The 15,629-nt window shown below is 44.6% G+C and overlaps 1 protein-coding gene across 2 annotated transcripts; it reads left to right on the top strand.

Moving 5' to 3' along the window:
- Positions 1-1,068: 1,068 nt before the first annotated feature.
- FAM53A (family with sequence similarity 53 member A) lies at positions 1,069-14,972 on the top strand. 2 transcript variants are annotated; one of them, XM_033148405.1, is made up of 5 exons: positions 1,069-1,168; positions 3,712-3,934; positions 5,655-5,709; positions 8,654-9,453; positions 13,665-14,972. In XM_033148405.1, the coding sequence occupies exons 2-5, from the start codon at positions 3,857-3,859 to the stop codon at positions 13,983-13,985; spliced, it is 1,254 nt and encodes a 417-aa protein (XP_033004296.1). In that variant the 5' UTR covers positions 1,069-1,168; positions 3,712-3,856; the 3' UTR covers positions 13,986-14,972. The 2 variants fall into 2 exon arrangements, with proteins under 2 accessions (XP_033004296.1, XP_033004295.1); XM_033148404.1 differs by having other exon boundaries at positions 8,651-9,453.
- The last annotated feature ends 657 nt before the right edge of the window (positions 14,973-15,629 follow it).

The raw sequence follows: 15,629 nt of genomic DNA, 5'->3' as shown, positions 1-15,629 counted from the left end.
TTGAAGCCCCTGATCTCCTCTGAAACCAACCCTGTCTTCCATCCCTTCAATTTTGTTTCCTAGTTTTTCCTGGCTTTTTGAAATTGTTTTCCCTCTTTCAATGTAGTTTCAGAACAACTGGGAGAGGCAGTTTGTTGTTTTACTCTGCCATCCAATAGGGCTTTTATTCCATCTGAATGAACAAATTGTTTCACTTTTGCCATGTATGTACCGGTATGTTTGTCTTACTAATTGGAAAGGAGCTAATTTCACTTTCCAAAACATAAGGCATATTGGTCTTGCAAGCAATGTGTGAGGGAAATGGCACTCTGCACACTTGTTGTTTAGTTGTGTCGTGACTCTTTGTGACCCCGTGGACCAGAGCATGCCAGGCACTCCTGTCTTCACTCTACACACTTGTTACTCAGCAGCTGGCATTCCCAAGTGGTTAGTCGCTACTGATTACCATGAATTTGCCTGATCTTCTGTTTGCTAGTTAATGTGTCCAATAAGACAGATTTCAGTTAAAATCCCTTTTCTAGTGTAGCTTGTGGAACATACAGGATACCTTCAATTAGATGACCCCTGAGCTCCCTTTCAACTCTTAAGATTCTTGCTATACAGATGGGGCACAAAATTATTACTATTATTTATTAAATTTCTATACCACCCTAAATTAGAGGATCCTTGGGTGGTTTACAACATTAAACAGAAAAAAACTGGCTTTCCCAGTATTGCAGCCCTTATCTATTTTACTGAATTGGCTCCCACCTCCCTCCCTTCCGGGAAAGCGAAGGAAAGGAAAACCTGTGAGCGGCTGGGCATCGACGCCTCTGGCTCGAGCATGCGCAGTGTCTGCTCTTGAAGGGCACAGTGGGCGGGGCAGGCCGGCGGTTGCCCGCAGGTCGCGGGAGGTGGGCGGTAGGCGGGGCCAGAGCCTGGCTCCCGCCGCTCAAGGCGACGGGGTGAGAGGTCAGCGCGCGGCGGAGCCGGCCAATGGGAGGCGGCCGGCCGGCTCCGAGGGGCGGGGCTTGCTGTGTTTTGTTCCTCGGTCAACGCGGAGCTCCACTCAGCTGCGCGGCGGCGGCGGCGGCGGCGGCTGGGATTGGAGCTGCGCTCTGGTGAGGGGCCGCCGCCAAGAGTCCCATAACTGTCCCGGCGCCCGTGAGGGCTGCTGCTTGCGCAGAGGGTAAGCTGCGCCTTTCCTCTGTGGCCTGTTTTTTTGTGTGACGCGTGAGCCGAAGTAACGTGGGAAACGTGGGACACGCGGCGAGGCTGGGCCGGAAGAGGAACGGGCCCCGGTCCTTTGCCCCGCGCCTCAGGACACGCGCACGCGCGAGCTGCTCAACCGCTGCGTGGAGGGACTTTAGTAGAGTTGTAAATAATTGCCTTTTTGGGGGGGTGGGCGCCCAATGTTATTCAACGTGAGGAGCTTGGGGAGGGGGGTGTTGGTGTTGGTGAGTGGCGGGGGGGGGGGAGTCCCGTTAGAGACTTCGCAAAATCCATTGATTTAAAGCAGCCTTTCTCAACGTCGAGGTGTATGGGGGGCGCGTTCCTATATGTTGTTGGACTATAACTCCCACCATCCCTAGCCAGCAGGGCCGGCAGTCAGGAATGATGGGAGTTGTAGTCCAACAGCGTCCAGGGACCCTGTCCCTGCCTCCCATGGCTTCTCTAAAAAGTAAAACAACACTTCCGTAAAAGTCAAAAGATATTTCTTTCACATTTAAAGCTATACTGGAAGGCATTTCTTTTAGGTAAATTAAACATCGAAACTCTTTATGTGTATTTACTAAATACTGCTTCAGCCTGCTCCTAACAACAGTGGAAATGATACATTTATTGGTTCATTTTTGTTCTTATGTTTATTGCGTATTTGTGTTTTTTATATTGCAGTTTTATGTTGTGAGCCACCTTGAGATCTATGGATGAAGGGCAGTATGCAAATTTTTATAAATGATGAGACTAGTTATAAATAATAATAATAATAATAATAATAATAATAATAATAATAATAATAATATAATGTATGATAATGATAGTAGTTATTATCATTTCTGAGGCAAAGTTTTGGAGACCTTTAAGTGTTTAATTTGTCCGGTGATATTTAATTGGACCAATACTGCTTCAGTTCCACAGAACTGTTATCCATTGTTTACTTGCGCAGCTTGTGAGAGTTCAGAGAAAAGTTAATTGTAATATATGATCCACTGTAAAACATGCAGGCAAAATAGGCTTGTCAATTACCATTGCTTCTCAGCTAATGATCCTGTGTAAGAAAACAGTGGTGCAAATTATCAGATGTGCCACATTCCATAAGAAATATGAACCCATTCTGGTGCAACTTTCTAACTTGAATCTAGATCATATCTTCTCCAGGAGCTCCCAACATCATAGAATCGTAGAGCTGGGACTCTGAGGGCCATGTAGTCCAACCCCCCGCAATGCAGGAATCTCAACTAGATCATACATGACAGACGCCTATCCAACCTTTGCTCTCTCCAAGGAAAGAGAGTCCACCATTTCTCATGAGAGTCTGATCCACTGTCAAACAGCTCTTACTGTCAGAAAGTTCTTCCTGTTTGGTCAGAATCTCCTTTCTTGTAACTTGAACCCATTGGTACAGGCCCTACCCTCCAGAGCAGGAGAAAACAAGCTTGCTCCATCTTGCACATGACGGCCCCTTAGATATTTGTTGTTGGCTATCATATCTCATCTCAGTGTTGTCATAGTTATGACTATCAATGATGTCTCTGGAAAATGGGCCACAAATTCCCAAGGGAAATGAGACTGTGTTAAAACAAGAGTGAAGAGGGTTGAAGGCTTGTTTCCTACCTCTTTTCATTCAGAGAAAGTATGCAGTTCAATAGGGTGTTTCCAGATCATCTGAAAAATATTAACTTACTGATTTTAGCATGGCCAGATGGTTGTGCATGACAGAAATGTCACGTTTCTCAGAAATAGTTGCCTGGGAAAAGTTAATTAAAACTGTGAAACTGCCTAGTTCAGCAATGTAGAATTTAAAGCCTCAAGCCTACATTGATCCTCCAGGCCATTTCAGCCAAGACATGACTGCCTGCCCGACACCTCATACAGGGGCACCTTGAGTTACAAACACCTCAGGTTACAAACGCTTCAGGTTACAAACTCCGCTAACCTGGAAGAGTTACCTCGAGTTGGAAGAGTTACCTCGAGTCCTGGCCTAGTTTGCCTTGATACTGCACCTGCTCATTAAGTTACTAATTTTTCTTATGAAACGTTTTTAGAAATGTATATATTTTTCCATGGAAAACTGTAGGAATGGAAAGTGTTCTGTGCACATCATTGTGAGTAGACCCACATATTGTGTCAGAGGTTGCTACTACAGAGAAGCCATTTGTGATGCTATTTTAGTGGCAGCCATTAAGTGTGTTTCTGCTCTTAAACTGTGACCAAGCCTGAATGGGAGAGCTTTCCAGTTAATCTTCTGGATTTGGTTACAGGTAGGTAGCCGTGTTGGTCTGCCATAGTCGAAACAAAATTTAAAAAATTAAAAATTCATTCCAGTAGCACCTTAGAGAAGGAAGGATTTTTTTGTTTTGTTCCTGATTTGGGTTCTACTAGAGCAGCTAATTTTTTTTGTAGCGTGCAGATCTGACGGAATGTATCTTTGTATAACTGATGCAATTGCAGAAAACTTCATGTAGTTGTCCAGTCATGCTTAAGCTAAATATTTGTTACTTGCTTTGTTAGAAATGTACACAACGCGCTGAGGAACTGTACCCAATTAGAAGATGGAGGCAAAACTTCTGATGTGCCCATACCCAGAAGTGGTTGGCTAATACTGGAAGAAGGAACGTGTGCCTCCAGCACTCAAAAGTGTAAGCAGCAAGAGACCATGGTAACACTAATAACGGAAAAGCTGCAAAATCAGACTTTGGATGACCTGACATGTAAAACATTCAATATTAATCTGGTAAGAATATCCTTGTGCATTATCGTAGAGTGTGCATCTTAGGGGGGCGGGATATTCCCAAGCATATGAACAGCAGTCAGGTGGAGGCATGGCAGTTTCCCCTTATTTGTGATGGGTTCTCCACATTGCTTTGGGAGTAGGCTTCCTCCCCTTTTACTATGGAGCCAGCAACAATAAGCTTTAGTTGCTCCAAAAGAGAGAGTCCCCTCTCTACCCCTCCAGAAAAGCCATGCTGCATGATAGAGGTGAACAGAGCCCTGGTCAGTTTTCCCCAAAAAGTTGGAAATGCCATAAACTTCCAAAATGCCTTGATCTGCTTTAGCAGGTACATACCGTATTTTTCGCTCCATAGGGTACACCAGACCATAGGGTGCACCTCGTTTTTAGAGGAGGAAACAAGAAAAAAATATTTTTCTGGTTTTCCTCCTCTAAAAGCCCTGTTTTTTTGAGGATCAGCTAAAAGTTTTGCAGCTTTTTTTGCAAAGGGAAAAGCCCTGTTGTTTTTGAGGATCAGCTAAAAGTTTTTCAGCTTTTTTTGCAAAGAGGGAAAAGCAAAGCTCCTTTTGCAAAGGGGGAAAAGCAAAGAGGAAAACCCCCGTTTTTATGGCGTTCCACTCACATTTCTGAAAAATCTTAAGGAAAGGGAACCATTTCTACTGTTTCCAGATAGATAATCTAATCAGCCAGGGAAATCTCGCTGGGGAAACAAACAACCTCCCTCTGCAGCACATTCAACATAGGAGGTCTGGGCAAGGGGGTGGGCCAGAAGGGAGCTGGGACTCTTATCTCTCCCCCGATCTCTTGCTGATCAGCTGCTGAGCGGGGTCCTTTCAACACCCCCTTTTCTCTTTGTAAAATAAAAAGCACGATCTGGTTTTGGCCCCTGGGCAATTCAGCTCCAGGGACCACCATTTGCTCCATAAGACGCACAGATATTTCCCCTTACTTTTTAGGAGGAAAAAAGTGTGTCTTATGGAGCGAAAAATACTTTACACAGCACATTACATCCCCCCCCCCCGCCCAGCTGTACAGACTGGATTGCTCAATTTCCCCATAACCTTTCCCAACTTAAACCTAAACCCCAAATGGGTAGATCTCGGAATGCTTCTGAAAGGAACTTGAATTTGAATCCATAATTTGGGGGAGAGGCCCTGAAAAGACCTCTCTATCCCTTTGTGTGAATCTGCCACACATCGGTGTTTCCTTGCACCTGCATAAATAATGCGCTTGACAGTCCTTTCCTTCCTGCTTTTCAGCTTTCTTTGAATCACTTCACCCTTATTGAGAGGCTCTCTTTTGAATTTAAGCGATCTTGTTGGACTTAATGGGCAGTTTTTTGTTCTGCTTTAATCTGTTTTAATTGAATGTTTTGATCACAGTTGCAAAGTGATTTGACAGGGTTACAATTTTGCATCAGATATTTATTATTGGGGGTCTAGATGTCTTTGTGAAGCACACTATTCAATTCAAAAGCCTTAGGTGGATTTCTACCAGTGACTTATGGAGGCAGGGACTATGAGTATTCAAGTATGTATATTTGGGAGTAAGCTTTACTGAACTCAGCGAAACGTGCTTCTGAGTAAAATATACATGCATATAGCCTAGCCTTGATAGGCATTGATGCTTGCTGTTTGTTTGTTTTTCAAAATGGAGGGAACCACTAACCAACTGACAACTTCATGTGGAGAATTGTACAGTGTTTATCTTTCTCTTATTTCAGTACCCGTCTGAGAAGCAGAACGAAAGTCATAGCCTGCTCCCATTTGAAGTCAGTGGTAAGTTCTAAGATTTTGGGCTGTCTTTGAGATCGTGTTCTAAATATAACGAAGAAATAGCGTTGAGCAAGCTGCTATTGTTGTTTGGGCACAGGAATGCTTGGTGACCGAAGGGAAATGGGAAAACCTGGGGTGGGTGTGGGGAGGGAATACTGTATATTCTGGTGTATAAGACTACTTTTTAATCCAGGAAAATCAAAAGTCGGGGGTCGTCTTATATGCCAGGTGGAGAATCTGCGGTCGAGTATATCTCAAACTCTATATTTTAACTCTATTTTAACTCTATATTTTAAAAGTTGGGGGTCGTCTTATATGCCCAGTCGTCTTATATGCCGGAAAATACGGTATTTTGAGCAGGAGCTTCTGTTCTGCGACATTTTGTAGCCGGTCTCACTTGTTTTTATTTGTTTATTTGTTGTGTGTTTCATTAACATAAAGGTAAAGGTAAAGGGACCCCTGACCATCAGGTCCAGTCGTGTCCGACTCTGGGGTTGCGGCGCTCATCTCGCTTTATAGGCCAAGGGAGCCGGCGTTTGTCCGCAGACAGCTTCCGGGTCATGTGGCCAGCATGACAAAGCCGCTTCTGGCGAACCAGAGCAGTGCACGGAAACGCCGTTTACCTTCCCGCTGGAGCGGTCCCTATTTATCTACTTGCACTTTGATATGCTTTTGAACTGCTAGGTGGGCAGGAGCTGGGACCGAGCAACGGGAGCTCACCCCGTGGCAGGGATTCGAACCGCCGACCTTATGATCAGCAAGCCCTAGACTCTGTGGTTTAACCCACAGCGCCACCTGGGTCCCTTCATTAACATACACACACATTATTTTATGTGTGCCGCTTTTCCACAGTTCAAACCATGCTCAAGGCGGCTTACAACATGAAAAAGATACATAGCTACAACAGAACAAAAGTAGTCATAAACAATAAATTAAACATTAAAAAATACAAAACTAAACTGAACAATTTCCAAATGAATGATAGGAGGAAACTAAAATATTTTAGTTTTGAACTAAAATAAAGACACAAAAAACCAACAGCAACAATCCCCCCCCACAAAACCCCCCAAACAGCACCCCAGCCCAAGTGTATGTTCAGCAGCCTCCACGTTGTAGCTGGAGTCCATCCATGCCCTGCCCTCCCAGGCTTGGAGGGGTGCAGAAGGCCACGGCCCAGTATACCTGAAGGAGCGTCTCCACCCCCATCCTTCAGCCCGAACACTGAGGTCCAACTCCAAGGGCCTTCTGGCGGTTCCCTCCCTGTGATAAGTGAGGTTACAGGGAACCAGGCCTTCTCGGTAGTGGTGCCCGCCCAGTGGAACGCCCTCCCATCAGATGTCAAGGAAATAAACAGCTATCTGACGTTTAGAAGACATGTAAAGGCAGCCCTGTTTAGGGAAGTTTTTAATGTTTGAAGTTTTATTCTGTTTTTAATGTTCTGTTGAAAGCTGCCCAGAGTGGCTGGCGAAACCCAGCCAGATGGTTAGGGTATAATAATAATAATAATAATAATAATAATAATTGTTATCATTATTATTATTATTCCAGGACACTCAGCCAAATTCTTTAGCTTTCCTATTTTCAAGACAGAAGCTTGCTGTTGGCTGCATTTTGGGCTAATTCTCACAAGTTTCTATAGAGACACTAAACTTTGTGAAACCCAGTGTTTTTCATGAATGTGAGAGATGAATGTACCACGAGGCATTCCGAGAAAGAAGCCAAACTATATTTGGAAAGAAACAAAACCGTTTGAAGAGGCTGCTGCCTTGGTGCATGTGGTTGTATTGGTTCATGATAGCATAATGAAGCAAGCAGGCAAAACATCAGGGAAACAACAGTTACAAATAAAGAACCAATTACCAAGAAAAAACAACCGTAGATACCAGCATAATCTTATGAAAATTAAAGTTATCTTAATTACTTTAAGATTGGACACGTTAACACTAGAGACGTTTGTCAGGGAAAGAGGGATTGCTCAGGAGGAGCAGGGGGAGAGAAAGGGGCAAGCTGCAGCTGAGAGAAAAGATAGCGATTCTTCCAGTAAAGGGGGGTCGCTGGGGTACAGAGAGCAGCTGCCTATAATTTCAACAGATTCATCTTCCTCTCCCAGCCGCCATCAGGAATTGTCTCCGGAGGAGGGAGAGATTTCAAACATTGTCAGTAGCAGACAAGTGCGTGAGCCGAGGGGGAGGAGGAGGCGACGACGACGTCATATCAGAGTGCCGAGAAATTGGCTCTGTTGGCGCGCGCGGGAGGACAGCAGTCCGGGAAACTGAAACTTATTAAGCAGTCATGCTTCAGGACTCTGTAACTCTTAATGAACAATAAATAGTTGTATAGCTCACCGCTGGAGCTGGTCTTTTCTCATGAGCAACATCAAAGGGAAGAGGATCCCTGACAACGTTGAAATAAAACCTTAACTTTAAACTGCTGTGAAGAATTAAGTATTTTACTATAGTATGCAGATGAAATGCCTCCTGGTTTAGGTTAGGTGATAAGCTGTAGAACAATGGGTTTATGTTTCACCAGATCTGTTACCTTGCTTTTTGAAGCCATCTCTTGGGAATGTTTATTAGCATTGTTCGAAGAAAATAAAAGTACAGTGGTACCTTGTCTAGCATCCGCCTCGTCGAGCGCCCATTCCATCAAACCTCTGTGGCAAACCCGGAAGTTCCGGAACGGGTTACTTCCGGGTTTGCTGCTCGCGAATGTGCAGAAGTGCTTCTCGCGCGTGCGCAGACACGGCACTTTGTCCGGCGTCCTTTTTGGCCAGCGACCGGGGCTCCGGAACAGATCCCGGTTGCAAAACGAGGTACTGCTGTAGTGGAATGTTTGCCCTTTCCCTACCTCCCTCCCCCTGCTTTGTGGCATAAAATTAATAATGCTGCTGACTTGACGGCAAACTTTTTCTTTCTTTCCCTTTTTCACCCCCATTTCCGCTCAGCAGAAGAAGGCCCTTGGAAATCGTCACATGGGGACTGTCGGGCCAGAACTGAACCAAACAAGAATTCCGTTTGTTCTTTGCCGTTGTGTCCTTTCAGTTCGAGTGCGACCCATGCGGATTTACACTGGCAGCAAGAATCGCTGGGCCAGTCTCTCGTTTCGGGGTGGATAAGCGAACTCAGTCTGAATGAGAACTCCAGGCACCCGCTGACGCCTCCTACCAAACGCCACTGCAGGTCGCTCTCCGAGCCAGATGAGCTGGTTCGGTGCCGGTCACCGTGGAAACCCGGTAGCTCAAAGGTCTGGACTCCTGTGTCGAAGAGGCGCTGCAACAGCGGTGGCAGCACCACTCTGCAGCGATGCAATAGCCACGGGAGCACCACTTCAAAGCAAAACACAAGCACCGGCCTGCCCCGCAGTGGGCAGTCTTGGAATAATGTCCTCCAAATCGCCAACCTCAACACTTCGCCTGTCCCCAGGCCATCCTCCGCTAGCAGTGGCTTTGTAGACTGCAGCGAAGGAAGCTCCAGTTCGAGCATTCGTTGGAATTCCGGAAGGTCTTACGACTTTAATCCGAGGCGCCGCCTTTCCCTGTCACAGGAACATATTACTGGGACGGGGAATAACTTGTCTTCAGCCAGCAGCACTCCCACTTCCACGCCAGAGCTCATTCGGCGTCAGGGCTTGCTGAGATGCCGCTCACAGCCTTGTGTCCTGAATGAGAAGAAAAGCAGACTCAAGCGTAGGCGAGAAGAAGACGTCCGGTGGAATCGCCCCTCGTTAGACTTTTTAAAAATGACTCGGGTGAGATTGCCTGCCTGCATTTAAACCTATGTATGCTATACAGCTGCAGATAGGGTGGTCCTCTTTAGTCAGGTCTCTAGTTCCTCTGTTAATCTAGTGCCTTTTGACACCTTCTGGGCGGGAGGGGATAAATACTGTGGCATTACACAAGGTTGTGGCAAAAAAAAAAAGGAAAAGCAGGATTTGTTACCTGAAACTTTGAATTGGCTTTTGTGGCAGGCGATTATCTAAAAATCCAAGTTATGTACCCAGTGAGTTGGATAAACTATCGTTGTTGTACAGTGGTACCGTGTTTCTCCTAAAATAAGACACCGTCTTATATTTCTTTTCCCCTCAACAAAACACAGTATGGCTTATTTTCAGGGGATGTCTTATTTTAACCGCGTCGCATCGGTACGCTGCATAGCCACGCCTCTCCAGGCTGTTTTAATGGGAGGTGCCGCGTCACTATGGCTTATTTTTAGGGTATGGCTTATTTTCGGGGAACGGCTTATATTTCGCAAATGCATAGAAATCCTGCTATGGCTTATTTTATGGCTATGTCTTATTTTAGGAGAAACAGGGTACCTCTAGTTGCGGATTAAACACATTTTGGGGTGCCGTTCGCACCCTGAAAAGTCCGCAACTTGAGCGCCTCTTCTGCACATGTGCGCGGGGCGAAACCTGGAAGTAAACACTTCCGGGTTTGCTGCGTTCTTAACTTGAAAAAATGCAACCTGAAGCAGCAATAACCCAAGGTATGACTCTAATCTTAATTCTTCAAGTGAGACTTGAAAGCAATACCAGGCAGAGAGCCTTCTCGGCAGTGGTGCCCTCCCTGTGGAACGCCCTCCCACCAGATGTCAGGGAGATAAAGAATTACACAACTTTTAGAAAACATCTGAAGGGAAGTTTTTAATGTCTGACATTTTATTACTTTTTATATTTTGCTGGAAGCCGCCCAGAGTGGCTGGGGAAACACAGCCAGATGGGCGGGGTATAAACAATAAAACTATTATTATTATTATTATTATTATTATTATTATTATTATTATTATTATTATTATTATTATTACTACATCCTTAAGCCGATTGGTTGGTAGCATTGCACATGCAAACATACAGGTGAAACTCAAAAAATTAGAATATCGTGGAAAAGTCCATTTATGTAAGCAATTGTTTTCATTAGCTACTGGAGTTTAATATATGCAATTGACTCATGACATGCAAAGCAAGATATGTCAAGCCTTTGCTTGTTATAATTGTGATGATTATGGCGTGCAGCTGATGAAAACCCCAAAGCTGAGATTGTTAATTTGGGGTTCTCATCAGCTGTACGCCATAATCATCACAATTACAACAAATAAAGGCTTGACATATCTCGCTTTGCATGTCATGAGTCTATCGCATATATTAGTTTCACCTTTTAAGTTGAATTACTGAAAGAAACGAACCTTTCCATGATACTCTAAATTTTCGAGTTTCACCTGTATGCCTAACAACTTTCATAAAAAGCCATTGTTTAACAGGGTTCAGATATGATCTCCCAAGGTGTCTCCAGGCAAAAATGTAATCCCTTCATGAGTTAAGGTGTCCATTGGCCTTGAAAGCAGACTCAGCCTCAGCACCCAGCTGGGCAACTGCTGAGGCGATAACAGGGTCCCCTGCTGCCGTCCACTGGCTGCACTGGGCCGAGTGGTGGACTCTTAACCTTTCCCCTTTTTGTGGCCTGGTTTTGAGAGGGCTGCTTGCTGATCCGCTACAGAAAGCAGCCATGCTAACTCTCCGACAGTGCACATCAATCTCTGGAAGGTTGCTATGTCACTCCTTGGGGCTGCTGCTTCCCATTTTATTGCTGCTGCAGGACCATCTTGCTACCCAGTAAGCATTGTCGGAGTGCACTGTTCAGGATCCCTAAAACTGTAGCTGGTCCTGCTTAGCTTCTGCCAGTTCAAAACAGAGGAATAACTACTGCTAGTGGTAGCTAGGTAAAGGTAAAGGGACCTCTGACCGTTAGGTCCAGTCGTGTCCGACTCTGGGGTTGTGGTGCTCATCTTGCCTTACTGGGTCATGTGGCCAGCATGACTAAGCCGCTTCTGGCGAACCAGAGCAGCGCACGGAAACGCCGTTTACCTTCCCGCCGGAGCGGTACCTATTTATCTACTTGCACTTCTGACGTGCTTTCGAACTGCTAGGTTGGCAGGAGCTGGGACCGAGCAATGGGAGCTCACCCCGTTGCTGGGATTCGAACTGCCGACTTTCTGATCGGCAAGCCCTAGGCTCTGTGGTTTAACCGACAGTGCCACCCATGTCCCTAGTGGTAGCTAGTGGTGCAGTTTTAGAAAAATTGGGAGTGTGTGCTAGATCTAGGTGGTGCCGATTGGTAGCGTTGCCCTAGTGTGTCCCATTAAGCATCAGGGCGGGGGGCATAGGCTCTTTGAATGGAGGAGTTTGCATGGGTCAAAAAAGAGGGCAGATACTGCAAGGCATGATTGACTTACAGATCACCTGCTTCCTTCTCTATCTCTCCCATGGAGGGTAGGAAATGTGCTTAATCTGTTCTCTATATTTAGGCTAAAGAGCAATGATTAATCCTTTAAAATTTAAAGGCAATTGTGAAAAAACTGTGGAGAGGCTTAGGCGTGTGAGACTAGGGTCTACTATGGTACCAGGGACTCCTTAATAATCCACTGTATAGTTAACAGTACAATGCTGTAAATGTCTACTAAGAAGTAAATCTGTCTGTATTTACTGGGACTTCCTAACAAGGAAGTGGACAGGATGGTAGCCTAGGCTCTGTTTTAGGGTTAGCATTGTAGTGGGGTTTTTGCGCCTTTAAAAGCTGCATGGCAGGCAGAAATTCAATAGGTCAAGCTTTTTCTAGGCTGGAAATATAGTTATGGCGGAGGGAACCATGACTCGTAACGCACTCTAATTTTGTGTTATGCCACACACCTGTGGCAGCCATGTTGTCACTGGACTTCACAGCACTCAAAATGCACAATGTGCCCACTCATCTAAAGCGGTTGGCAATCATCGTTCTATGGGGTCTCAAGACTCTTTATACCAACACATTTCAAAATTTCATGACGTATCTCTTTGATCTCATCAGGGCCCAATTAATGACCGAATAGAGGAGTGTGCTTGCATTAGCAGTGGCAAATGGAACACATGCATCATTAGGCATCATTAAACACACATCCAGAGCCTTTGCATGAACTCCCATCAGGGCCGTCTTTACCCAGGGTGTAAGGGGTGCGGGGCACCCAGGTGCTGAATTCTGTGGGGCGCCAGACGCCCACCGCTGAAGCCGCCTAAGCTCTTAACTATCTATCTCTTATGAAATAAATAATTTTGATCAACCTAGAAAAACAAAATACATATATACCTAGGTATTACCGAAATGTATACCTGTTTCAGTAAAGGACTTGCAACTTCGTGCACTCATTTACCATTCACAACGGCAGCGCTTGTCATTCTCAACAGCACCGTGCACATGAAATTTACTAAATTTGGGGGCGCTGGGCAGACCTTTGCACCCCGACAACCCTCACTCCCGTTCCTACGATGCTAAGGAGGGTAGTTTGCCTGAGCCAATGTTGGCTTCCTCTGTTAGGGTGGCAAAAGTTCTGTACTTGCTGCACATAGAGTAAAGCCATAAAGGAATCGTTTTCCAAGGCATGCATAGAGCTTCACAGTTACACACTGTTGTATTAAAATGTAGAATATTGTATACATTATTCCTCAGCGACTAGATGGATCATTTTTGTTGAACCAAGAATGAATGCTAACTGGAAACAATTGTTCAAAATTTGTTTGTACTATAGCTGTAGTATGCCACTTGGTTTGCCCCCCTATAATTTTTAATTGCATGCTTTTTATTTTCATTTTTTCAAAATCATTTTTATTTGATCTTACAAATTAAAGTTTATAACAATACCAAATACATATCTGTATATAGAGATTTCTCTGAATCTCAAGACTCCCCACCACCACCCCCTCCATGGGTCCTTTTGCCAACATTTTCAACTGCATACTATTTAATCTGTATTTTATATCCATCCATAGTATCCATAGTATTTTTTACGTTACAAGTGAGATTAGAATCCTGCTAATGTTTTCATCTGCTTACGGTGGTATCCTAAATAAATTGTAATCCCCCCATTCTTTTCTAAAGTTTTTTGTCTGCTTGGTTCCCCTGTAATTTTTAATTGCATGCTTTTTAATTACAGACTCTAAGAAATTCAAAAAGTCTCTGCTCGCTTGATTATGAAGATGATGACAACGACGAGGCACAAATGAAGACCATTGTCTCATCTCCGTGCGATTCGAATGACCTTATGAACATAAATACTCCCGATTTCAGCCGAGAAGAGGAGGAGGATGCCCAGCATCGTGGCTCACAGCAAGCCGGCTTCAGCACAAAGGGTTCCAAGGAAGAAGCTGCTATGTGCGAAAGTGAAGAGGAGACCAGTGACTGTGAAAGCATTGAAGAAGGCATTTTCCCTCTGGACTGTGAGGGTCTAGATCTAGAGCAGATCGAAAACAACTGAGACATACGGCAGAAATGTTAGCAGATAACATTGCTATTCCTGTGCTGCCAACGTGTGAGATAGGAAATGTTTCAAGTGGGGATAATAAGGGCATTTAGCACCAGACGGGATCTTTAGGAGGCAGTAGGTCAAGAAATCCTTTGGATCTGGACAACTCCCAATGTCTTGTGTTTTCCTTTCCCCCCAGCTCTAGACAATGCATTCTCTTCGGTAATTCTTGGAATGGCATTCCGTGCTGTAACCTGGATGCAGTGATTCCTGTTGAGGATTTAATGTCTCTCGCTAAGGAGTTTAACTTGCAAGTCAGTAACATAATCAAATGGCTTACATGATTGATCCAAAACCTGCAACTGCTTGTTTGGTCGGTTGCTTTGAACTTCATGTAGAAATGACTTTCTGTATGAGTTATGGTTGGTTCACACACCAGTGTCGCCACTGAATGTCCTTTTGACTTGTGCTTGCCTGTCTTTGCATGGAATAATCCGCATGTGAGCCAGAAGTTTACACATACCAGGTTATTCCTGATTGCCAAAATAGTCTTTCTTAGAGCTGCCCAGTCATGGAGATCTTAGCAGCCATGTGTAAGTGAATACAGGTGTACCTTCCCATCCCATGTGCCATTTTTTCCCATGGGAACACAGAGGGCACGAGAAGGCATAAGAACATTCATGCATAGAAAATGTTGGCACACAGCACCTTCTGTGAACCAGCACTATGATTCTTTCTCTCAAAACCTTCCGGTTATCTTTTTTCCGATTGAAATGGTTTTGTAGCCTGGAGCAATGCTGGTGGAGTGGATTGGATTGCCAGTTGTTGCCCACTGCCTTGGTCTTTCTGCGGTTAAGAGGAATGTATGACAAAAAGCACTTGACGAACTTCTAGGAAGGGACTTTGGAATGATGTTCCCCCAAGAGGTAATATTTTCAGCAATATTAGAAGGAAACTGGTCCTTGAATCCAAATAAATGATATTTTGCTTTGCACTTTCGTCTGAACTCTTTTTTTTTTTTTTAAAAAAATAGAATTTATGTAACATTTTTTTGTATTCTATTTATGACCCACTTTTGTTAATTGGAAGTTGCGTGAAGCTCTGTTCTTTGACTTGCATGTAGCAGTCCAAACTTCCCAACAATGAGAAGAGGGTTACCAAGGTGTATATATACCATTTTAAGTTGTTTAAGCAGCTCCACAAATTATTAATGTTGATGTTTCCGACAGCAATAAATGTTTCCTGCAACAAATACATCATACACAGCTATGGACCAAGGGTTTTTGGATCGGTGGCTGTACGCAGGTGTTTTGAACATGTTGGGAAGGATAGCTGGCCCTGCTCATCCCACCAGGCATTTTTCTTCTGTTCTCTACCAACCCAAATGTGCTGCTCCTGAGCTTTTCTCCGTGAAAAGTTCCTGCTGTAAAACCCTCATGAATAAATGTAACACCATGTTCTTGGGCGTTGTTAGGCTGTCAATGCTGTCTTGGAGGCATTTAGCTGATCGCTGTTTAAAAAGGAGAGCTTTACTAAATGGAGATGGCAAACCTGAGTAAAAGGCAGAGGTGGATTATGAACCCAAAACTCTAAAGCCCCTACAGTCGTACCTTGGGTTATGTATGCTTCGGGTTGCATACTTTTCGGGTTACGAAC

This window comes from Lacerta agilis, chromosome 5, assembly GCF_009819535.1.
Source record: "Lacerta agilis isolate rLacAgi1 chromosome 5, rLacAgi1.pri, whole genome shotgun sequence".
Lineage (NCBI taxonomy): Eukaryota > Metazoa > Chordata > Lepidosauria > Squamata > Lacertidae > Lacerta > Lacerta agilis.
Note: the sequence above shows the minus strand (reverse complement) of the source record. Positions and strands in the feature narration are given on the sequence as shown.

Bases quoted from the DNA above. Each gene is read 5' to 3' on its own strand.
- FAM53A (XM_033148404.1), top strand. From the start codon at position 3,857: ATGGTAACACTAATAACGGAAAAGCTGCAAAATCAGACTTTGGATGAC. The intron at 3,935-5,654 runs GTAAGAATATCC...CTCTTATTTCAG, and splicing joins AAACATTCAATATTAATCTG to TACCCGTCTGAGAAGCAGAA. The intron at 5,710-8,650 runs GTAAGTTCTAAG...ATTTCCGCTCAG, and splicing joins GCTCCCATTTGAAGTCAGTG to CAGAAGAAGGCCCTTGGAAA.